The sequence below is a fragment of the Pseudorca crassidens genome, chromosome 5, assembly GCF_039906515.1.
Source record: "Pseudorca crassidens isolate mPseCra1 chromosome 5, mPseCra1.hap1, whole genome shotgun sequence".
In the NCBI taxonomy this organism is placed as follows: domain Eukaryota; kingdom Metazoa; phylum Chordata; class Mammalia; order Artiodactyla; family Delphinidae; genus Pseudorca; species Pseudorca crassidens.
In genome coordinates, this window is record NC_090300.1 from 15,932,411 (window position 1) to 15,959,155 (window position 26,745).

The 26,745-nt window shown below is 36.5% G+C and overlaps 1 protein-coding gene across 3 annotated transcripts in view; it reads right to left on the minus strand.

Annotated features, from left to right (window-relative positions):
• Nucleotides 1-26,745, minus strand: part of PIK3R4 (phosphoinositide-3-kinase regulatory subunit 4) — a 73,948-nt gene that overhangs the window by 27,040 nt on the left and 20,163 nt on the right. For 2 of the 3 annotated variants that reach the window (XM_067737432.1, XM_067737431.1), the window contains 7 exons: nt 23,958-24,131; nt 15,490-15,635; nt 13,337-13,540; nt 6,438-6,639; nt 4,504-4,691; nt 3,516-3,726; nt 1,044-1,209 (listed from right to left, as the gene is read on the minus strand). In XM_067737432.1, the coding sequence (XP_067593533.1) occupies nt 1,044-1,209; nt 3,516-3,726; nt 4,504-4,691; nt 6,438-6,639; nt 13,337-13,540; nt 15,490-15,635; nt 23,958-24,131 (1,291 nt within the window). The remainder of the gene's footprint in view (nt 1-1,043; nt 1,210-3,515; nt 3,727-4,503; nt 4,692-6,437; nt 6,640-13,336; nt 13,541-15,489; nt 15,636-23,957; nt 24,132-26,745) is intronic. The other variant, XM_067737433.1, reaches the window with a different exon arrangement.

Here is a 26,745-nt window from a genome sequence, read left to right on the forward strand (position 1 = left end):
TAGTAGCTTTCTTTTCAGACCCAGACCAAACTAGGCACAGAACAAATATGAATATCAAGTAGGGAGATAACTATAAAGTTGTACAAACCTAAAATAATTCTTATAATCCCACTTATCATAATCACATCATGCATATTTGAAGAGTCTTAAAGATTTCAATAATTACTTCTCTTTTGACTACTCCAGTGGGTCATGTTACAATATGTGTTGTCCTTACACAGCTGGACACTCCATCATTTTCTGACTCTTCCCATATGCTCATACTCCCTCTAACCCATTCAGCAAATATTGATGGCTCCACCATCAAAACATACCCAGAATCTGATCATTTCCCACTACTTCCCCCTCTCGCTCCATTACAGAAAAAGCCTCCTAATACTTCTGCCCTGCACCTCTTCAGTCTATTCTCAACACAAGAGCCAGAGTAATTCTGTGGAAGTTTAATTCAGATCATGTCTCTCCACCGCTCAGGACTGTCCAAAGGTTCCCATCTCACTCAAAGTCAAAGTCCAAGTCCTTCACAATAGCCTGCAAGGCCCTGTATAATTCAGGCCCTCTGACCCTCTTTCCCACTCACACAGACCTTTCTGCTCTTCCTCAAACATGCCAAACATCTTTCTGCCTCAGAACCTCTGAAGCCCCTGTGTCTGCTGCCTAGAATGCTCTTCCCCAAGACATCCACATGGCATTTTATCTCACCTTTGTCAGGTCTCTCCTTAAATGACATCTTCTCCATGAGGCAGCAGATGAGTTCTTTAAACTCTACTCTACCCAACCTACTGCATTCTCTCTCTCTTTTTTTGCCAAATTTTTCTCCATAATGTATTTTACCATCTAATACACTATATGTTTTACTTATTTACACTGTTTATTGTCTGTCACCTCCCACTAGAAGGAACGCTCCACAGAACATGTATTTGTGTCCATTTATCATTACTGTATCGCTGGTACCTAAAATAGCACCTGTCACGGAATGAGCACTCAATAAATACTTGCTGACTGAATGGATGGATGATTGGACTCTCCACCTATGCATAGGTTACCTGGTGGTGGTGGTCTTCCCCTCCATCTTCTGACTGTTCCAGATTTTCACTGTGCCATCATTTGAACATGTGGCAAAAAGTGAATGTTCGTCAGAGACTCTAATGCGGTTCACAGCAGATTTGTGTTCATGAAGATGTGCAACTAGTAGCCCCTTAGGCCGCCACCCTAAGGAAAAGCAAAGGAGTGTGTCTTAAGTTGCAGTTTACAAACACAATCTTTCCTTCACCCCCAGCTACAAGCACTAACAGCCAACAGGAGAACAATCATAAGAACTAAACAAAGGGTCCCAACAGCTAGCCAATTCAGAGTGCCCTACTGGACTATGACAGATACTATCGCCTATGGAGAAAGACACCCACGTTCACATAGCCTTAGAAAGACTGCACTGGGCCCTTCTCCAGTGTCTGAGAAGACACAATAGTCACCTGCTACCCGGAAAAACCCTGACTACTTGTTTAATAGCAAGAGGTAATGACTACCCTGACCTAGAGAAATCAGGCACTAGGGAGGCAGCCCAGTCCTGAAAGCCTCAAACACCCACCACACCCTCATGTGTGACCTTGGGGTACTTATTTAAACTCTGTGAGCTTCAATTTACTCAAACGTAAAATGAGGGGGAAATTACTTAACCCAAAGGATGACTGTATTGGTAAATGAGATATAAAGAGTCTAACACTGTCCCAGGGCCACAGTAAACACCCAAATGTTTATTTATTTCTTCCCTACCTGCAATCATTTATTCTGTGATATCAACAGGTTGGTATAAACAGTACTATAAATTATAGCCTCAGAATGCCCAAGGATTTTCTAGTACTTTCTTTATGACATCTATACACTTCTGTTTATGTATACTTTTTGTGTATAATTAATTTCCTCTAATAAATTATAAATTCCCTGAGGCCAGAGAACTGACTATGTCTTATTCATTCTGAATCATTCACAATAACTAGCATAGGTCTTTGCATATAACAATCTTCAATGTTTGATAAATAAACTTTTATATTAGGCATAACATTTAATAATATTTAATATTAATCAATTTTAAAATAAAACAAAACAGAAAGCTATGCTGAAGATTATACTGTATTGGGAGCAGCACTGTGCCTAATTAAGTAATAATAAAGTCATTTTAAAATCAACTTATTTCTTTTACTAAGAAACAAAAATGAAACCAAGACCATTGCCAAACCTGGCATACTCAATGATAGAAAAATGTTTCCCCTTGGATCTCTAGCTCAAATGTGTGGAAAGAACAGCTGAATGCGATTTCTAAGGAGGATATGCTGAATTTGAGAATAATCAAAAACACTTTGCCATGAAGTCTAGATAATCTAGCAGGCTAGGTTGAACATTTCCCCCTAGAGAAAATCAATTTCACACAACCACTCAAGTGTGGAAAGAAAAAATCAGAAGCCCAACAGTCACTGCACATTTCCTGAACCACAAAATCTGACACCTTTTCTGGGATTACTGAATAAAATGTATAGCTCCACTTTAAAATGCCACTTATAAAGACAGATTCTATCATAAAATAGTGTGTGGTCAACTTTTTTTGTTTTTAAAGCAGGGCTGGTAAATCATATTGAACTATATTACAGAAACAACTTAAACATTCCAGGATATTTATTTTTATAAAAAAAATTTATGTGACTAAAGATACCACTTACCACTTAATAATATTTCTAAAATCTTTAAACCATTGCTCTCCACCAGAATTTCCCCTGAGTTCACAATGGAAGCCCGTGGGGATTCACATGACTTTTCAGTCTCTACACATAAGCACACTATACATTTCTTCTCAGTTTTCAAGCTACATTTTTATTATTAAAATCTATACAGAAACTCATTAAAAATGTTTTTAAAAATCTGCCAATCCAATATCAAAGACTAGCTCTACCATATAACACTAGGCATGTCTGTTAACACAGTGAGATACAATTTTCATCTGAAATATCTCTAAGTTTCTTCTAAATCTTCTCAGAATACAGAAGTGCTTTCCCCAAAATCTTAATGTTGATGATTGCTGAGTGATGGTTATAGGTGACTTTGTTTTCTTTCTAAAGCACCCATTATTTTCTAAATGTTTTTACCTTTTTGTTTAAATAAAATTAATATTAAACCCTTCAGAAATATAAAGCCAGAATTTACTCTAAGAAGCCTGACATTCAATGAGAAAGTGGCATGACACTAAGCAGGTAGGTAAAACCTAGTACTCTAAATGGGGAACATGGACCACAGACAGGACAAAACAGTAGGTTACTGGCCTAAAAGGCACTGCCACAGCTAAGAAGATCCAAATTTCACAAATAATGACTTGGGATTTCTCACTTATTGGTTCTTCGTGTGGGCTTTCAAAGTGACAGTTTTGTTCCCACTTCCTTTGCCCTGTAACTGATTATCAGTTTCTTCCATCAGATTCCAGGCTCTGGCACCTGGGCTGGAATACAACTACCTATCAATGGCACATTTACCAGGTGGTGGCGGTTTACTCTCCCACTCAGCATTTTCCATCATCTGCTTAGCTATCCTCTCGGCATTACACTGCTCCCGTTTCTGTTGTATGAGTTGCTGAAGCTCAGTTTTACACGTTGTGATCCGAATCTGGTAGGTGGACGGTAAAATTGTACTACTTAAAACCTGTATTGTTGGTTTTCTATTTTGGACGTTTGTCACTTCTGGAACCTGCAAAACAAAAAGAATATACATATTTGTGTCACAAGCAAAGTGTATTTGATGATAAAAATGCACCCATGTTCTCTCTATTCATTACACCAGCCTTCTGTCCTTATTAATGTACCAATTTTTAAATCCATTTAAATACAAGGACATTTTTTTCAATGAAAGTCTAGTTTAAATGCAGTTTAACCACAAGTTCCAGGACTCTATATTTTAAAAAAATTATCAGTGTAGCAATAATGTTAAACAAAAATCCTCATTAATTTAACTGAAGAGAATTTTAATTTATCAGTTGGTTCAATTCATATTTTTCAATTAAAATATAATTGGCTAGGGAAGAGTTACCTCAAATTACAAACTTACTTCAAATATATCAAAATCATGATGACATTTTTCACACAGAGCAAACTTGGGCCTTTTCTTCCCAGAAGTATTTTTGCTATTTTACAGATATAATTATGTTATATTAGAAGAAGAAGAAGAAGATTTTAAAGGTTCACTGCAGCCTAATTAGAATAACAGTTTATAATGACATCTTCAACCCACAGTTTCAGACCACTTTATTGGTGAGTACTCTAAAACGAGACCTTTTTGGTGCTTTCAATACTAGACCTCCCCTTAGCTATAAAGTTAAAGATAAACCTCTCTTAGAAAGAAACAGATCCTCCCTAAAGGAGAAGTCACTGTATTGATTTTTCCAGTACAGTACACAGCCTTTAAACATCCAAAACAGTAGAATGGGATCCAAAGACAAAAGGTGCTCTACTGCCTGGATGATGATACCTGTGGAGAAGTCGACAAAGGGGCACAAATGCCAGCAGAGGACTCGGAACGAGGCGGCTTCCCAGCCTGAATCACCTCCTGGTCACTCCCTTTAGGTAGGGCCTGTGGGATGCTTGGTGGTTCCAGTGACCCAAACATGCTTTTCCACTCTTCATTTACATTTGAGTCTTGTTTTACATGTTTTCTAGCTATGAAAAAAGATTCAGAATAATCTACAACAAATATGTGCTTTTATTGCTCTTTGTGGGGGGAGGGGGACAGCAATGGACTTCATGTGCTATTTGTTCTTTATGACGGCCAATTTATTTATATTTACATATAAACTTGTTAGCTCTCATTTCATCTCTGGGGCAGATGGACAGATGCACTCTTTCAACAGTGTTAATAATTAGACCTAATTGCTTCCTAGTTTCCCAAGGCTAGCTCAATTTCAACTAACCACTTTATCTGAAGAACCAACAACAAAAACAACTTTTTCAAATGTCACTGACCACACTGCTAAATATGACCTCTCTATATCCAGTATCAGTTACATGGGGGGAAAAAAAGAATAAAAAGTCAATTGCAATACGGTCACCTCCTGACTACAGATAGATGAGAAACGCTTTTTTCAAAAACTCTGATTATAAAAAGTACACTAAGTAACAAAGTTTTGGCATTCCAATATGTAGCATGAATTGCTCCCATAACTTTGTAAACCTCATAAACTATAAAGTTGAATGATATATTACTATATTATTTTGCAAAAATTAAATAATACATACTGTTTCACAACTTGCTTTTTCTCCTAATTAATTAATACAGCTGAACATTTAACCATTCTCCTATTAATGGACATTTCAATTATTTCCTTTTTCACTGAGAACATTCTTATACATATTTCTTCACATGTCTGTCAGCGTTTCTATGAGAAATTTCCAATGGTGAGTCAAATAGTAAAAAAAAAAAGAATATGTTCAATTTATAATCTCACCAACAGTGAGTGAAAATGCCCATTTCCCTGCCCCCTTGCTAACACAGGCATCATCAGTCTTTGCTAATCACATAGGCGGAGAATGGCATCTCATTTCTATTTGCATTCATTTAATTGTTGACCTTTCAAACATGTGTATTTCTATTCTTCTATCACTTGTATGTTCAAATCCTTCCCTATTTTTCTTTCGGATGCTTGCAGTTTTTCTTATTAACCTGTATGAATACTTTACATTTTATGGCTGCAAACCATTAATAATTAAGTTGCAAATACTTTATTCCAAGTTCAGCAGTTAGAAGTTTTTTTAAATGTAATTGGTCAGCTGCCCTCAAAATCTGATACTGGAATAGAGGGATCTTAAAATAGAGGGATCCATGTGCTTGGAAGTGAGTGTATCTCCAAAAAGGGTTAAAGGAAGAATGCGTGAGATCTTAAAACCCTCACACAGAGTCAATGTCACTGTCACAAAAGCCGACAGTTTTAAATCTCAAGACTTCAAATGGTGAAGGTGTCTCTAGTCTCTCCTTTGCAAGACTATTCTTTTCAATTCACTGGGCGTTACCTACTAGCGACAAGCTAGGAAACTTTACCTCATTTCATATAGACTATTGGCCTTGGGTTGGTGTTTAAAGGACTAAAAAACAGAATTTCACCTTCAATCATATACTTCCACAGAAGCAAGAGGAGGGCTTTGGAGTCAGGCTTTGGTTTGAATTCTGACTCTGACACATACAGACCTGTGAATTTGGAAGGTTATTTAATTTCTTAACTGTTAGTCCACTTCTCCACTTTTCCTCCCCCAAATCTTCCTACTATGTAATAGAGTCACTCACTCACTATATTTGAAAGTTCTATATCTGGGAAATGTGACTTTTTAGTTTTACTACTAATCAGCTAAAACTAGCCTTATGAAATAACTAATAATAACAAGCTAAACATACACACACATAAATGTACTAACCTCGCTTGTCATCTGGTTCCTGTTTGGTTTTAACAAGATCAACTTGCCTCCCAGTTATGCCTAAGGCTGCCAGGTCAATTACACCTTTCTGACTACTATCATGGAGATGGCTCTGGTCCACTATATTGGCCTTTGCTTTGTTGGATTTCATCATGAAGTCTTTCAGTGCCAAGAGTTTGTCTTCCTCTTCCTCCGTCATTCCCTAAAACCAAATGAAACCATATGTCCTAGGGGTTTTTTTTTGCAAGTAATATCAGGCCTCAAAATGACTAACAGCTGAAGGGTCAAACCACTCAGTTTAAACTTTCAGAGTCAATGTAAAATGAAGCAAGCAAAGGCAAGAGAAACAGAAATTTATCAATAAAGAACAACATCTCATAACTCTGATCTCCCAGACACTCTCCCTCTATTGTGGCATCTTCTACCTTGTATCATGATTTATATCTTAACATTCTTTCTAAAAGGCGACATTCAAATATAATTCATCTTTGAAATCTCCAAAGAACTTAATACAGTGCCTGGTAACTAGCAGATCTTTAATATATAACTTTGAATAAAGAAACATTTAGTATCTAAACAAAAATTCTGGAAATATAATATGAAGCAAAAGAAAGCGTATGTACTTCAACTTGGTCCCTAGATGTGTTGAGAATACGCAGTGTGACACTGTTGTGAAGGCACTCTGATATATAAAGCATTCTGCACACCTCAGGGACTGACAGGCAAATGTAAGAAACACACCCACCAGCATTCCAGGGTAACAGAATGACTGGAGTCAGGTTACCTCGGTTCAAGTTCCAGCCCCATTACTTACAATCTGTATGACCCTGGGCAAGCTACCCACTTTCTCTGGACCTCTATTTATCTATAAAATGAGGATAATTACTAGCACCCATCTCATACGGTTATTATCAAATTTTAATAAGTTAATCCACCCAAGACACTTCAAATTGTCTGACAGCTAAAGAATACTAATTTAAATAACAAATTCAATGTGCAACTTAAATATTCTGGTACATGGACAGTTCTGCATTTTCTTAACTTTCCAACCATCCACAGACTCCTCTAGAATGTTTTTATTATGCAAACGAAAAAAAATAAAATGACAATTCCCTAAGGCCTCGATATAAAATCCCTCTAAAACTGGAGTTTAAGATAATAGTCACAATCTGCTGGCACAAGAGGACATAAACTCTAGAAAGTCAGAAAGCTAAGAAATTCCTTGTTTCTTAAAATAACATTAAAGTAGTGATACAATAATTATAAGGGATCCTTGACTATTTTCCAATATTAACCTGAAATTCATTTACTTACACTTCTCCTAAAATTTGCCTAGACAATCTTACAGCTGTGGTAAGAGTTCTACTCTTTTTTTTTAGTCTATGTTTCAGCTCACAAGGAGGCTCTGCTTTAGTCCACACAAGGGAAGGCCATCATAAGGCCATAATGAAGGCTGAAGCGGAGAGATACCCCAACCGTGGAGGAGCTCTGAACATATTTTGCAGAGCAAAAGCAGCCAGACACAAAAGTCACATATCGTACGATCCCATTTACATGAAATATCCAAAACAGGCAAATTCATAGAAACACAAAGTAGATTTACTGGTTGCCAGGGGGAGAAGCAAACGCAGAAATGGCAACTAACCGGAATGGGGTTTCTTTTTAGGCTGATGAAAATGCTCTGGAATTAGACAGTGGTGATGGTTTCACAACTTTGTGAATACACTAAAAACCAGTGAATTGTACACTTTCAAAGAGTGAATTTTATCGTGTGTGAATTATATCTCTATAAAAAATGTTAGAAGTGCACCATCAAAAAAAGAAAAAACCCTGACAAGTACAATTACAAGAAAGGAAAACTGAAGGACAAGTCATTCATGAGTCTAAATAAAAAAAATTAAAAAAAAATAAGTATCAGCAAACGAAATCGACTGCAAAAAAACATTTTGCATAATATTTATATTACTTTATATTATTGAGTTTATTATTTTTATGTATTTTACAATAAAAGTGTATTTAAATATAAATATAATATGCTTAAGTTGTGATTAGTCAAAAAATCTAGGTATAAAAGGTTGATATGACATAGGAAAATCAGTATAGTTAACCACATTAACAATATAAAAAAAAAACATGCAATGATCTCAATAAATACATTTGATAAAATTTAACATTCTTCCACAATAATCCTCTTAGCAAGCCAGAAATAGAAGAGAATTTCCTTAATCTAATAAAAAGATTGTACCAAAAAAACTATTAACAAACATCACACTAAATAGTATAATGTTGAGAATTTTCCCACTGAGATGAGAAATAAGACAAGAATGCCCACTATCACAAATTCCATTTACACTACACTGAAGATCCTCCTCATTTAAATAAGGCAAGGAAAACAAAAGGATTCACATAGGGGAAAAATGAGTAATATTGTTACTACTATTCACACATGGTAGGACTGTGAATGTACAAACTCAAAAGAAGCACATAAGCAAGTTATTAGAATTGCTAAGTCAGACAAGGTTGCTGGATACAAGATCAGTGAACAAATTTTTTCTATATACCAGCTGCAAAAACAATTTTTTAATATACCAATTATAATAGCATTAAAAGTCAAATACCCAAAATATTTATAATTAAAGATGCATAAAGCTCTACAAAGTAAACCATAAAACATTATTGTGATATATTAAAGATCTAATTAAATGAAGACACGTACCATGTTCATGGACTGGAAGACTCACTGTCAAGATCTGATTCTCTCCTATAGGTTCCAATGCAATCTCAATCAACATACCAACAATTTTTTTTTATTGAAGTGACAAGATGAAATATTTGGACACATCATTTGGAAAATGTATATGGAAATGCAAAGGACAAAGGACAGCCAAGACAATCTTGAAAAAGCAAAACAAGCTGGGAGATTCTGCTCTAACCAAAGGTCAAGCCCAGCAAAGTGCAATGCTAATGTGAGTCCATTAACATGCCCTCAGACTTCTGCTTCCGGCCATGATGTATAACAGGGACAAGATTTACCCTCCCATTTTAAACAACTTTAAAACCAGAGAAAAAAATATGAAACACTTTCAGACACTAGAAAACAGGAAGCACATGGCTGTGATTCCCCAAGTTAAAGGTGAGTCCTATGACTGTCCCAGCTTACTCTGTGAAGAGTTTCCAGGCCATGGAACTCAAATAGGATTCAATAGAGCCACGTTCAAGAGACAAATCAGAGTTCCAGGAAGCCAAAAGACTAAATGTGTGGGGCAGAGACCTGGAGAAGGGGGACGTGGCACAGAGCAAGAGCTATGGTCAGGGCTCCTCCAGCCTTCCACTGAGTGCTGAACTACATGTGTGTGCACAGGATCACCTGGGACCAGAGAAAGGCAACCAGAAAGCAGTAAGCCAAACAATCCCAGAGCTCACACAGGGCTGGAGATCACTCATGTTCCTACCAGCCAGAGATGAGAGACCTCACCAGACAGAGCATCATGTCCTCACAAGTCCTTAGCAGTCAAGCTAAATTGGCCACTGACCCAAGGTTGCTCTGGATCTGCCCTAACAAAGCTCAATAACAAGGCTTAACAGGATCAAACCAATTCCAAGTAACTTTAACTGTAGAACAAATCTAACACTATACAGCCATCCACAGGATCCCTGTAGATAACAAAATACACAGATGCTCAAGTCCCTTATACAAAATGGCAGCGTAGTATTTGCATGGAACCTACACACATCCTCCTATATACTTTAAATCATCTCTAGATAATTTACAATACCTAAAACAATGTAAATGCTATGTAAACAGTTGTAAATACAACTATGTAAATAGTTACCAGCATGAGGCAAATTCAAGTTTTGCTTTTTGGAACTTTCTGGAGTTGTTTTTTTTTTTTTTCATATTTTCGATCCACAGTTGGTTGAATTCATGGATGTGGAACACATGGATATAGAAGGCCAACTGTATAAAGGGATTCAGCACCCAACAGCATAAAAGTCACAATCAACAGAGAATGCAAAATGGATGGCCAGGAGTCAGAGGTTAGAGGAAAACTTACATTTTATTATACATTTTATTATACTTACATTTTATTATATATCTTCTTATATACCTTTTCAATTTTACACCTTGTATCTATACTACCCAGTCAAAAAAATTTTTAATTAAAAATATTTAAAAGTTTAAAATGTCAAGTATTTGTCATTTTTTAAAGTAAAGAGTGAAATCATTTTGTACTCTGTATTAGTGTCTGATTTAATAAATAAGAAAAAAAAACCAGGGAGCTCTCATAGATGAGATCAATCTAAAACAGCCCTGCCATTTGTCATCTCCAGATGGTAAGACCTATTGAAAATCTGGAGTATAGGCAGATTCCAACTCCCACATGTTCCAAAAGTGTTCTTTAAGTCTATTATCTGGTGCTCTGACCATACCACAGAAACAATGCTAGGCTGCTCTGGAAAGGCCTATTTTACTCACACTGTATCTCAAGTGTCCTCAAGTGGTCCTACACTAAAGAGCACTGCAGAAGCCCAAGTAAAAAAAAATTCTGCAGGAGGTTTCAGAATTCCCACTTGCGGAGGCTAAAAACATGTCTCTTCCCTCTGTATCCCTGACTTTAGGAAAAGGATTCAATTCCTACTTCCAAAGCGCCCCCTGGCTCCAAGCCTCTTCTAGTAATCCCAAGAAACTCGGTAGTGCAGGGACCAAAAACAAGGAAAGGCAGAGAAAGGGCTCGCAAAGGACTGGGAAGAGGTGAGCCGCCCAAGGACTTCTTCCTAAGTCCACATAAAACTCAAGCAAGCCTTCCAGCTTTAGCTCCCTGTCCTCTGTTTATTCTGAGAGGCAAGATGGCACAGTGGGGGACATGTGGAGTAAAGACAGGTTCAGGTTCCAATGTTAGCTTTGAAACTTACTGAACTGTGTGCACACAGGAAGTTAATTAACTAGGCTTGCTGAGCCTCAGTGTTCTTATCTAATAAAATGGTGCTAACTATTGTTCAAGCTTATTTCAAGGACAGTCACACAATATAGAAGGTATAGACTCACTGTATGTCCTCAAACAACGGAAGCCAGTGTTGCGCTGTTACTTCTGAGGACCTCAGATACTCTGGCCTGCTGTTCCTTCCACCAGCAGCAACTACACCTTAATAAAGAGTATTCCTGCCCCTGAGGAGTCTCCTAAGATTATTATTCACAGAAACAACATAAAACAGGGAATTCCATATTCCCCTTTTCCACTCATACAAATGAGAGATGAATGAATACATCAAGCACTGACACGTAGAGGAATACAAGTCAGTGGGTTTAGTGATTTCATCATGGCACCAGTGATGGGGGCTGGCACCAAGGCAGCAGCAATGGTGGGAGGGTTTGAGAGAAGAGCAGTAGGAAGCAGGAAGTAGAAAGGCTATAGAAATTGTCCTGTCCCTCTCCCTCCTTTTACCCATGGCAATGGAAAACTGACACCTGCAGCAAGGTGAAAAGCAAGTATTAGGAACTGCAGTGGCTCCCTGAAGTAACTAATGACTTACAAAGAAGAGAAAACTTCAGTATAGAAGCTTTCAACTTAATATATAGGATTTGCAGGAGAGAATAATACAAAGAATCGCACCACCCAAGCTCAAAGAAACATCTAAATTGGAGTGGTTTTTACTGCATGCTGAAATCTTGTTAAGGATTACTTACTCAGGAGAAACAACTGAAAAATGTGATTCAATACCCAATTTTCCATAAACTGGAAAATACATCTAATGTACAAGCCAATGTCAAAAGAAAACTCAAAGAAAAAGCTCTCTGGCAATTCAAGTCACATCAAAGGGAAGTCTTCTGAAATACAGGAAATAGAACCACTGGCCTAGAAGGGACATTCAGAGGCAGCTCTAGTTTCCAGATAAACTTAGACCTAAAAGAACCAAGACGGTTATTGACCAGCCTCCCACAGAAGCCTATTCCAACATTCAATCACCCAAACCAATGTCTGGGCATCAAACAGCACTGTACATTCAGTGACAAGTACAATACATGAAAGGATTTACAGCCCAAAGCTGACCAATTCTCTCTCTGCGATGGAAGTATTTTCTCATCTTCTTTTCTCTTAGACAAGACAATGACTGATACTCATTCTCTTAAGCAAGACGTCCTGCAGACTTAAGGACGGTCAGGTGTCCCTCAGTATTCACTTTAAGTCTCAAAGAACATTTATTCAGAAACCATAGCCTTTATTTCTAACCAGTTTCACTCCTACCTTGTTTTCTCCAGGATCCACACATCCCTCCTAAAACAGGATGCTGAATCTAGATTTAATATTTCTAAAGAGGACTTACTAATGCCAAGCATAATAAAAAGATTATTTCCTAATTCTAACGAGATTTGTTAAAAGGATCCAAATTCACAGACTTTTAAGATACAGCAGTAAACTGCTGGTTTATTCAATCTAAGACGCATTACAAACCCCAGTTATTTTAGCTGTTTGCACATAGTGAAGACTCTCTAAATTCGAATTGAAATAAACCAGGATTTTTCTGCATTGCATCTGTGTTTTGTAATGTTCCTTTTAACTGAATTTCATTATATTTTTGATGAAATATGAAATGCAATCAAGAATATTACTTAAATCTAAGGTTATACCTACTCTTTCCCTCATTTACATAGCCAGTAATCACAAAAAAACTTACTAGGTCTCTCATGATTCCTTTATTTAGCTCAATCCAATGCCTTATCATCATTATAATATGTCTTAGATACCAAAGCAAATGCATATTTGCCAGATTTATTTACTCATTTGTTATGATACAACTTAATCAAAATATTTTTAAATATTTTTAAGAGTGACATGTATACCTCAATGTTTTTATAAATTTTGCATTTAAATGTTAAGATTTCAGAAAGATGATACAACCTGTGAGAGCAATTTCTTCAGAAGCTGTGCTATGGCAGGGTCCTCAGGTGGAGGGCAGTCAGGAAGAGACCCATTTCGTTTCTTCTGACGCATGTGAAGATGTCTGAACAAGCTAGTAATATCTTTAGACCTCAAAGCATAATCAAATATAGAACGACTTACTGGCTCTTTTAAAACACTGAGTAGAACAAGTTTTCTTTCAATCTATATTAGAAAAATAAAAAGAATCAGCCAAAGATACAACATAGAGTACATCTGTTTTCAAACTCAATAAATACATAACCTGTGTAAAGTTAACATAGATATTCATTTTCTAAGAAAATGGGAGATATCAATATCTGCAATTTTTGCTTAGAAGAAAAAAGAATACCAGTGACCTTTAGAGAGCTAGGGTATTTCTTCATTCATTGTTAGCATCTGAGTAGACATCTGTGTCTATCATACTTGAATACTACTAATAAATACTCAGACTAGAAAAGTTTAGATCCCAAGTTTTCTAGATCCCAAAATGTCAGATGACTTCCCAGATCTAAAAAGTACCTGCAGTTCACAGGTCAAGTAGCCAAAAGTACTGATCCAGAGAAGATGCTCAACAGCCACAGGGCCACCCTTCAGTCATCAGGTTTTCCCAAGAGCTTCAACCACTTCTAAAAAACATTACTCTCTCCACAGAGTTCATAAAATCCCTCCTTTTTTAATCCCCAAGAATATTCTCCTTGCCAATGCACTTACAATAAAAAGGATGAGCATTACTAAACAGTAACCAAGAGGACTTTCTTTAGATATATTTAACTACCTGGTAAGTTGGCCAGTAGAAACCAGCATAAAAAGGTATCTTTTGTCTAATCCAAACTGCAGAAAGGTAAAAATTATGAAGCATATAATCAGTCTCTCAACTCCTGAGCCTGGCCTTTCAAAATATAAAACAATGATAAAGCAAAAAGTAATAATAATAATAATTTCTGAGAAAACAAAGAGAATGGTGATTTCTAACAAACCACTTATATATCAGATTTATTTTAGTAAGCCACAACTAAAAGTTATTACAAACACATGCAATTTTCAATCCCCGAAACACTTTCTCTTTCTTTCATTATGAGTTTAAGAGCCAAACTTCTAAATACAATATGTAGTCAAAGTAGTAGGAATCTCTAGACCTGATTTCCAAGGAAGCCTTAATAAACTTCAAAAAGTGGGGACATATTTTCTAGCAATATTATCCATCTTTCACGGATATATAAATTTTTCTTGGGATAAAAATTTTAAAATCTACAAACTCTATGAAATAGAGAATGATGATTTCACAAATTGGATTAATCTATTATGAAAAGTAAGGATTGAAGGCAGTCAAAGCCACTTGTTTGCAGAGGATATCCATGGCCATTTTCTCCAACCACAGGGAAGGCACACTGGGCCTTATACAAGTAAGAGAAAGTTAGAGAGGAATGGGAATTTGCAAAAGCAAAATTAGAGTTTTAGTAAAAAAAATAGGACATTTTAGGATGTTTTAACAGCCAGAATCATCTCTCAACAGTCCATTCAATTTAAATATCTATTTTGATAGTTGGCTGTCCAGCAAAATGAAGGGTATAAACACTGACAAACTGGTAAATAACTGCCTTGTACAAACCAAAGACCCAAAGTTTATCATCAAGTGCTACACTGCTTGGTAAGCGGGGGGAGGGAGGGAGCAAGAGGGGTGGGGTAGTCATTAGATTTAAAAAAAAAAAACAAAAAACAGAACCAGTTAGTGCTCCAAAAACAAACTTCTGAAAAATCCTTTTTCAAATTTATTATAAATGTGGAGTTGGACTGAAATCAGTTGTACTTTTATGACAAAAGCAGGTCCATTAATATACGTTTCTGCTATATTTCACTTAATACCAGATGCTTTACAACACTGCACAAAAGGAAAAAGGATGAACTACCGAGTGCTGCGTTACATACAACATGATGTACACGTAAGTCTCTTGAACTTCTCTCACCTTCCAAAGTGTTTGTTCCATTAACATTAACTAACTTGAAAGGAATGTGAAAATGCTGTAGCCCAATTTAAATCTTTAAAATTTTAAATAAAAATAGGACTCTCTAAACCTTTCTTTAAAGGGGCACAGTTTGGAGGGAAGATTGATTCTAAGTTGGAACATGCATACCTGTATTATTGGTTGAGTAATATATGGGTCAAGGTAAGGCATCAGTTTGCAGTAGACATCAGCTGTGCTTATTTGGTGAGCTACCACTGTGATAAATCCCACAGCACCATAGCGTATCCACAGATTGGGATGACACAGAAAGGGGGCTAAGAGGGAAAAAAAGGTATGGATTAAACGATGTTCATAAACAGTCTCACACTATCAAGATAAACAAATTTTCACCTTATAACACAATTGATAAAGAGATTATACCAAATGTTACTATCAGGTTTCCTTCATATACTCAATTATCCTGGGACTTAAACTGAACCAAGTGAACATACTGCTATTATAATATTTCCTACCATAAATATCAGCAATACCATAGAAGAGTAAAAATAGCTACCTCTTTTCTTAGGATTTAAATTGTTATATTTTTAGTCAGGGCTGAAGATCAGTGGGCATATATACTCATTTACAAGACTAGGTTAAAAACTATTGGAGAGAGACATAAAAAGTCCCAACAGCCCAACAGCATATAGCAAACTATTACTCCCCCACCCAATACCTCCACAAAGTCCAAGGACATACCATTTACAACATAAAGGACAAAGAAACTGAGTTGTTTCTCCTCCAAGCCACAGCTTAAATTAAGGGAATGATTTCGCCTGACTGACATTCTTTTTAATGCAAAGATTTGATGACATCAAATACAGTACTCATAAATTCATTCACAAGGCGTTATGAATGGAAACTAAAAGCCACAAAACATATGATGCTCATTCTTAAAGAGTTTAAGATATAAGAAAATTAAATGAATATCTTTTCACAGCTTTTATTTTAACTATTTTCTGTACTACACCTAAAGTCAATGATTCAACTAACGGAAGTAAGATTCAGAATAAAATTCAAACATCCAAACTAACCTGATTTAGAATAAAATTCAAATTTCTAAAAGCAAAAAAAAAGTACTTGTTCTGAGGATGTAAAAGCATCGGCATTTAGAGTATACAAATTTCAAAAGAAATTCAGGCTAACAGAGAAATAAGAATATTATCACAGTGATGTCAACATCATGGTGGAGTGAGATGCTCCCTTTGTGTCTCCCCTTTAATATACAACCAGTAAAACATCCACAACTCAACAAAGGTGCCTCTGCCCAACACACCAGATGCAGGAGAATTCCACTTATCTGTACATCTAGAGGTGGGTGGACTGGAACAAACAGAGGAGGTAGAACCAGGAGAACAGTACAGGTGGTGACTGTAGTCCTGGACCTCTGACCATGGCAGCTAAGCCTGCAGCCCCAGAGAACATGGTAGCAGCAGGGGAGGTGTACACATGACTCTGCCCTTCCCCCACAGCAGCAATCACAGGTAACTGGGCAGGAACAGCAGTGGGGCCTGAGACCCCATCCCTCCAGCCACAGAGGCACCCACAACTCTGGCCCCCCACACCTCCACCCACAGCAGTAAAGCCCTCGAACCTTACAATTCCAGACACGGCAGAGATGCCCATGCAATCCCAGCTCCACCCCATCCTCCCCCTCACCCTGTGACAGTGGAGCCTGAGACTCAGAGGATCCTGGACGTGGCAGGAGAGCTCACTATCCTGGTGCCCCAGGCAATGACGCCAGCAACACTGGCAGCAGCAAAGCACCAACAACACCAGAGGCACAAGAAGCAATAATGAGGTCACAGAGCGACACCTCTAACAGAGGCAGTGGAGGGTGGAAACTGTAGACTCTCAAATATAACCAGAGGCAGCTCAGGTAAAAGAAATTAAAAACCTGTGCTGTCGGGCCACTTACTGGAAAACAAAGAGAAAGACCTCTAACTTCCAACCTGTTGAGTCATTACAATCAAGTAGAAAGGTTTTTACTACTTCAAAGACACAGGAAGAGGAATAACTCATCAAGCACCATGAAGAACCACAGTAACACTGTACCACAAAAAGGAAATGAAAATTCTCCAGAAACTAAAGTCAAAGAATACTGAGATCTGACAGAGAATTCCAAATAGCTGTCATGAAGAAACTCAACGAGCTACAAGAAAACTCACAGAGACAGTTCAATGAGCTCAGGAATAAAACTAATGAACAGAAGGTACACTTTACCAAAGAGACTAAAACTCAAAAAAAGAACCAAACAGAAATCTGAAGCTGAAGAACTCAATAAACGAGTTGGAGAATGCAATTAGAAAGCACTGGAAATAGAGCAGACCATATGGAAGAGAGAATTAGTGAGCTCAAAGATAGAAAACTAGAAATCTAAAAGTAGAAGAAGAAAGAGAAATAAGATATTTAAAAACTGAGGAAATTCTACAAGATCTATCAGACTCCTTTAGGAAGGACAACATTAGGCTAATAGGTATCCCAGGAGAAGAGAAGGAGAAGGAAACAAAGAGTTTATTTAAAGAAATAATAGCTGAGAACTTCCCAAGTCTGGGGAAGGAACCAGATATACAAGTCCATGAAGCTAAGAGAATACCTAATTACCTCAATGCAAAAAGACCTTCTCCGGGCTTCCCTGGTGGCGCAGTGGTTGAGAGTCCACCTGCTGATGCAGGGGACACGGGTTCGTGCCCCGGTCCAGGAAGATCCCACATGCCGCGGAACAGCTGCGCCCGTGAGCTATGGCTGCTGAGCCTGCGCGTCCGGAGCCTGTTGCCCCGCAACAGGAGAGGCCACAACAGTGAGAGGCCCGAGTACCGCAAAAAAAAAAAAAAAAAAAAAAAAAAGACCTTCTCCAAGACATATTATACTAAAATTGTCAAAAATCAATGACAAAGAAAGAATTTTAAAGGTAACCTACAAAGGAACCCCACTCAGGCTACCAGCAGATTTCTCAGCAGAAACTCTACAGGCAGGAAGGAATGGAATAACATTCTCAAAACACTGAAAGATAAAAACTGTGACCCAAGAATACTCTAGCCAGCAAAGTTATCACTCACATATGAAGGAGAAATAAAGAGTTTCCCAGACAAACAAAAGCTGAGGGAGTTCATCAACACTAGACCTGCCATCTACCAGAAACAAAAAGGCAGAAGTAAATAGAACTTTGAGTAAGGTGATAAATAGACAGACTCAGAAAATAACAACTCTTTATAAGAACAGGTTTTTAAACACTTTATTATAGCATAATAAAGGAGGTTAAAGGGGGGAGGAAAGAAGAAAAACTAACTATAGCTACTTCAATTTGGTAACAAACTCACAACATAAAAGGGATCGTTTAAGACAACAAAATGACAAAGAGGGAAGCGGAAAAGGACAGAACCCACAGAGGTAAATGAAGATGCCATCAGTAGAAAAAGGATTATTTTACCTATGCGATGTTTTATACAAACCTCATGGTAACCACAAACGTAAATCTAGAGCACAGACAGGAAACATTAAAAAAATGAGGGGGCTTCCCTAGTGGCGCAGTGGTTGCGAGTCTGCCTGCCGATGCAGGCGACACGGGTTCGTGTCCCAGTCTGGGAAGATCCCACATGCCGCAGAGCAGCTAGGCCCGTGAGCCATGGCCGCTGAGCCTGCGCGTCCGGAGCCTGTGCTCCGCAACGGGAGAGGCCACAACAATGAGAGGCCCGCGTACCGCCAAAAAAAAAAAAAAATTAGGAAACTGAGAAAAATATCACAGAAAACCACCAAACCAAAATGGCAAACAGAAACACAAGGAAAAAGAAACAATGAAGATATAGAGCAACCAGAAAACAAAAGATTAAATGGCAGTACTAAGTCCTCATCTATCAATAATCACCGTAAATTTAAATTGGTTGACTTCACCAATCAAAAGACACAGAGTGGCCAGATGGATTAAAAACAAGACCCAGCTATATGCTGCCTCCAGGAGACTCACCTCAGCTCTGCAGACAGACACAGGATCAAAGTGAAGGGATGGAAGATGACACTCCAAATTACAGCCTAAAGAGAGGGAATGTAGCCAAACTCATATCAAGTAAAATAGACTTCAAGCCAAAAAAAGGTAACAAAAGACAAAGATGGACAGTATATAACGATAAACAGGACGATTCATCGAAAAGACATAACAGTGATTAATACACATATATACACCTAACATAGGAGCACCAAAGTATACAAAACAATTATTAACAGACCTAAAGGGAGAAACTGACAGCAACACAGTAACAGAAAGGGCTTTAACACCCCACTTACATCAACAGGTAAATCATCATCCAGACAGAAATAAACCCACACATGTGGACAACAAAAGAGCACAGAACATACAATGGAGAAAGGACAGTCTCTTAAATGGTGTTGGGAAAACTGGACAACTACATGCAAAAAAGTGAAACTAGACCACTATCTCTCACCATACACAAAAATTAACTCAAAATGAATTAAAGACCTGAAAGCACACAACCACTAAAAGAAAACATAAGCAGCATGCTCTCTGACATCAGTCTTAGCAAAAATCTTTCTAGCTATGTCTCCTCGGGCAAGAGAAACAAAAGCAAAAATAAATAAATGGGACTACACCAAACTAAAAAGCTTCTGCACAGCAAAAGGAACCATCAACAAAACAAACAGACAATCTACTGAGTGGGAGAAGATATATGCAAGTCATATATCTGATAAGGGGTTAATGTCCAATATATATAAAGAACTCATACAACTCAACAACAAAAAAACAAACAACCTAAACAAAAAGTGGGCAGAGGAGCTGAACAAACATCTTTCCAAAGAAGACATACAGTTGGCTGGCAGACATATGAAAAGATGTTCACCATCACTAATTATAAGGGAAATGCAAATCAAAACTACAATGAGCCATCACCTCTCATCCGTCAGAATGGCTATTATCAAAAAGATGAGAAATAGTAAGTGTTGGAAAGGATGTGTAGAAAAGGAAACCTCATATACTGTGGGAATGTAAACTGGTGCAGCCACTGTGGAAAACAGAGTGGAAATTTCTCGACATTTAGAACTACCATAAGATCCAGCTATTTTGGGGTATTTATCCAAAGAATAAGAAAATACAAATTCAAAAAGATATATGCACCCCTATGTTCACCATAGCTTTATTTACAATAGCCAAGATATAGGAGCAACCTAAGTGCCCATCAATGGATGAAGATGTGGTATAAATATGCAATGGAATATTACTCAGCCATTAAAAAAAGGTGAAATCTTGCCATTTGCAACAACGTGGATGGACCCTGAGTGTATTATGCTAAGTTAAATGTCAGACTGAGAAAGAAAAATACCATGATTTCACTCATATGTGGAATATAAAAAACAAACAAACAAAAAAAGTAAAATAAATGAACTAAACCAAACCAAAGCAAGCATATAGATACAGAGGACAGAGTAATAGTTACCAGATGGGGAGGGGCAGAGAGGAGGGCAAAATGGGTAAAGGGGATCAACTGAATGATGATGGACAGAAACTAAATTTTTGGTGGTAAGCACACTGTAGTGTGTACAGAAGTAGAAATATAATGTTGCACACATGAAACTTAAATGATATAAACCAATGTTACCTCAATAAAAAGTAAATTTAAAAAATAAGAAATGATTAAAAAAATACTATTTCATGCTAATATTACATATAAATAGGGGAAGAGAAGAAAATTGTTCAAGATATCTGTCTCCAAAGTTCTCCCATTTCCAATTCTTCTAACTACACATGGAGGTGGTTTTGATTATTTCATAAACACCCTGCAGCCTCTGAGATGGCCAACAAGGGAGGGCTGGTAGTTTCCCTCTCACAACAGAGAAAATGAGGACTGGAAAAACCATTGAAAAACCTCCAAAAAAGAAATAAACTCAAGATGACCTGGCGGAGTTAGGCACTAGATGAGGCTGAATTAGTGGTCCCAATTCTTTGTGTTATCTCTGTTATACAGTCACTCTTGCCTGGTGCTCACGGTGTACAAAGGGTACTTCTCTTGTCCCTCCCTCTTGTCTCAGACACAGTACCTGCTCTAGCCAATGGAATGTCAACAGATGTAACACAAACAGAGGCTTGAAATGTATGGCAGAGCTAGGCTTCTGCCATCACCCAGAACATAACCTGGGTGGTTGCTGCCCCTCCAACCTGGGCCCCAGAATGAGACAGATAAACCACAATCACCACAGGCGTCTGGGAGATGCAAGGCCTAAAGCAGAGCCACCCACTGAGCTCACAGATGCATGCTGAGAACTTGACCGAAGGATTTACTGGGATTTTGTGGTTGATTGTTGTACAGCATTATTATATCAGTCAGTAGCTAACTGATACAAAGAACCTGCAAGACTCCAAATACAAGAAACCAGAATCGAGGATTTCCTATAAAACATCCAATACATTTCCAATTATCTGGGGACAAGCAGATGGAAAGGTGAGTTTTCACAATGTCTAAGTGGGAAGAGTGTAGTTTTTAATCATGATAATCACCACCACCACAATTCCCTTTAAGAATCACTACAACAGGCTAACCACGCATAAAGACAGAACAGAGAGATGCATACAGTTTATCACTTGTTTTAAGTAAGTAGGTGTTTCTAAGTTATTAAAAACTTTCTTCTTTTAAATAGTTCAAAATGCCAACAAATGACTATTTGCTTGATTTTTCTCAGCAAGGGTTTTTTTCCTCCCCACAGCTAGTACCAAATTCAGTTCCAGTTCTAAGAGAGCATCACACCCAAGAAGTTGTACCACATTAGGTTTATTCTATATCTAAAGATAATAATTTATTTTGATACTAAACTTAAGATACATGAGGACCCCATATGTTCATCCTATGACCAAGGACTAAAACCCATAGGACTCAGAAAAATTTCTGCAAAATTTGACAGGAGGAGTAAAAAACTATCTTTTATGATAATTTTTGCTTAAAAATGGATGGACATCCATTTTGCAGATAAATAAAATGCTAGTTATATGCCATATTAAATCTCAAAAATAATTTCCAAATAATTAGGCAACAGAAGGAATGTATTATGTGAAATTAGAATATACAAGCACATATTTATATACAAAGGATTTTCATTAGAATGAAGAAAATCAAAGTCGAAAGCAAGAAAAACTCGACCCTTAGGAGGTAATGCCACTTTCACAGGAGAAAAAAAGAAAACACTGATGTGAGAATTCACACAATGAGAATGACCAGGAAAATATTCCAGGCAGCAAGATATGTGTGTTAAGATGATACATTTTCTCTTTAATATTATTATGAAAAGGGGTGCTTTCTACATCTGCCTTACACTACACAGGATAAGAAATTCAAAAAACATTCTAACATCTTTCATTATATTAATAATTTTTGTTTCCCAAGCTATTAGCTCTTTTAAAAATTAAGAAGAAAACAGAGATGACTCCCTCAAGGTTTAGCACTCTGCAGCTTACACAAAAAATCAAAATCATTTCTGTGTAATAGAGATTTTTATCATGATTATGTTGCCAATACTCAAAACTTTTCTATTAAATTTGTCATTTTTTTAACATAATCATCAAAAAATTCAAACCAAATTAGTGTTACAAACTAAAAGAATGATTATAAATATTAAGAGTACAAAATAAGAAACCTACATATACTCAGATTTCCACAAAATTTTTCTTTTAAAAAGCTACATTCATGCCTAAAAACTTCCAGACATTTTATACCTCTCTACTATCTAACCATCTAATTTCAACTATCAAAATAAAAACTCCTTTGTCTTTTTTCTCTGAGGATTGCCTCAAGAAAAACCTATTAACCAAATCTAACTAATTCTGGCTTTCTATAAATTTTCTTGGCAAAGCATTCAGCAGCAATAAAGTATTTTATCTAAAAATGCAATTTCCTAAGATTTCATGTCTTCTCAGTACAAAGCCAACTTGCAATCTTATCAATACATTGGTTACTTTCTTAAAATGAAGTGTTAAGAAGACTAAGAGCTTCTAATATTTTTAATTTTACAATGTGTCACATGTACCTGTTTGCTCTTATTCTGAATTTTAAGTTGATGGACCTAGATAACTGTTATAAAGGTCAAGGAATTAATTCCTTTCATTGTTTAATAAAATTACTAACAGTAGTAATGTCAATACTACGAATGCTTAACTGGAGATCAGTGCAATGACAGAAGTCACAGACAATCCTCCACATCCAGTTTCAACTTGATTAATGGTCAAGTGTCCAAAAACATAAGCTGACTCTTCAGAGCAGTTAAATACTTAATGCACATTGCGTTTCAAAAGAAAAAAAAATCTTCATTTTTCAAGGATCATCAAGACTTAACTACAGATTGAAACAAAGGTGTATTTCCCAACCTGGGCTGGAGGGCCAGTGCTCCTGTGTGTGTGCCTACGTGTCGCTCACATACATACAAGCATGCAGGCATAAGCATGCACATGGGTGTGCACACACAGACACACACACAACAGGGACAATGAAGCTGAAAATCTCACTCTAGATTGCCTAGAAACTTTACAATGCCCTATCAGTTGTTATTTCTCTTACCACTCCCTAATTTTCCCATCCTAATTTTGAGAAACAAAAACTTACCAATATCACTGGCAAATTCATAGACATGGGGTTTTTGCAGCAGCCCTAACTGGCACATACAGGTAAGGGCATTAAGAGCTTTCACAATAACAAATTCCTCAGCATCACTAAGACCTTGTTGCAACAGGGGTTTGAGAATTGAGGAGCTTTGCCAGCCAACATAGGCGGCAACACCTGAAAAAGAGAAGCAATATTACATGACTGTTTTATACCTGAAAGTACAAATGCCATTAAGTAAAACAATAAAATTAATCAAAAGTCAAATATATCGAGCAACAATCCAGGCAGGGACGCTGCATTTCCTACCCAGCAAAATAGATGAAAAAGACCCACACCAATGCAAATCTGCAAGAAATTCTGTGGCACCAAGGGAAAAAAAGATCCTATGAGCTTACAGAAAGAAAAATACAGATTCCCTAAAAAGGAAGTAGAATCAGACTGGCATCAGATGATCTTCAGCAGCAATGTAGGCTAGAAGACAACAGGGCAAGACCTTCAAGGTTATGGGAGAAATTTTATACCCAAACTGTCAATAAAATAAGAAAACAAAAATAAGTCATTTTGAGACATGCCAGGACTATGTGTGTTTACCTCCCATGCAAACATTTCTAAGAAAGTACTTAGGGATGTACTCCAGAAAAATAAAGAAAATGTAGAATGTACAAAATGGTAAATATAACCCAGGAATTCAATGGGGAAAAAAGGATAATAGCTAGTAAAGAGCTAGAAATTAATCAGCCCAAATTAGACCTAAAGGTCAATAAACTTCGAAAATGTTATCAAGAAGAAAAATGGAACAGACTACAAGCAATAGATAAAACTGGTAAGAAAGAAGCTAGATAATATAAAGTGAGGAAGGTATATTACTTTTCTCTCTAAAAGGAAAACAAAAAACTCTGAAACTCCATGACAAACAAAAAAGTTGTTCAAGAAAGTCATAGTGTAAAAATGATATAAATTAAAATGTGCATTTAGTAGTTTGCAGACGATAGAAAAAAGAATCCTTGATGCTATAAACATTCTCATCAAGTGATAAAGGAGTTATGGCATTAGAATTGTGGTGAAGCAGTTATAAATATAGTGCACTACTTGGCTCTAAAGTCAATAAAAGTTACACATTCTTAATCATGTAAATTGTTTTGAATTGTCAGAATCAGTCTATACAAGCACAAAAGACTTTATTACAATTACATAACAGAATGTAAATATTATCAACTATGAAAATGCAATTGTTGAACTGTCAATTAACAATTAGTTGAATTATTAACCAACAAAAGAATTAGAATGGAAGAAAAACGAAAAGAAGGAAGGGAGGAAGGGAGGCACTAAATTTCTTGTAGTCCAAGTCAGAAGTAGACCAATAAGAAACAGGTTGAATTATTTAAAGTTATAAAAACAACAAACTAAAGATCTACATCTCAAAACAGAGGCGAAGGGGGATTGGGGTATGATATGAGTGAGTTAAATCTTCATGTGGCATACGAAAAAGTCAAGAGATAAAGTGTAAAGTTGATAACCCTAAAAAGAGTAATATGAAAATACTATTTAGAGACAGGGCAATAATCACCTGAAGATATCAAACCAAAACCACAAACCAGAGTAGGTGCCTCTGGAAAGTGCAACTATTGCCTTCCATACTTACTTCATATATTTTGAGTGATCTGCAAAAGCATATTTCCACTGTATTGAGAAATAATTTTAGAATTTTTTTTCTGTAATAAAAGAAAAAACGCTGTCTAAAATTCCAGTGGATTATATTTAAAAACTTTACAAACTGAAATGTATAATGAGCTAAAATAGCTCAAAATATTTTGGAAAAGAAGATTGACATCTGGGAGCTTATTCTACCAGATACTAAAGTTGCTTATAAATATATAATAATTAAAATATAATATAGCTATAAAAGGAGTATAATATTGAGTACAGAAGTAAAAAAAATCGATGGAATAGGATATTTAGAAAAGTAACCCTAAAACATATATGCATGCAACAGGTGATAACAGAAGCTTCACAAATCAATGGAAAATAAATGAAATGTTTAGTAAATAGTGTTAGGAAAATTGGTTATATTTCTGAGAAAAATTTAGATTTCACCTCATACCACAGCCCAAAATAAAGATCAATTAAACAGTTCATATTTTTATGTGAAAAAATAAAGCATTAAAACAAAGCAAAACAAAACAGACATGCGCCCAACAAATTATTAACCTAATTCTGAAATGGGAAAATATTTAAGCACAAAAGTAAAAAAAAAAAATCACAAAGGAAAAGATCAAATAGACAACACTAAAATTATTTTAAAAGACATAAAAAATAACAGTCAAGTTATTTGAGAAAAGTGCCATAGAAAAGATAAAAAGTTATTGTTTTTAATGTATATATAAAAGGCTCAGAAAAAAATCAATAAGAAAAGCATAATACCATCAAAAAAGGGGCCAAAATAATAAACTAAAAATTCAAAGAGTAAGAAACATGAATGAGTAATCAACATGAGAAATTTTTTTCACCTTCACTGATAAGCAAATAAATATACACTAAAACAAGTCATTGCTTTAAGCTACCAACAGGCAAAGGTTGACTGAAGCCTATTCCACACTGGAAGGCTGTGCAGTACTATCAAACAATGCTGATCAGAGTAGTAAATGATATAATCTTTTTGAAAAGCTTATAAAATGTGTCAAGTTTTAAAAACATGTTCATATTATTTAACTCAGTAATTAAAATTTCAGACTTCTAGCCTAAGAAAATAATCAGGCAAATATTTATGTAAATAATTATGTGTATAATA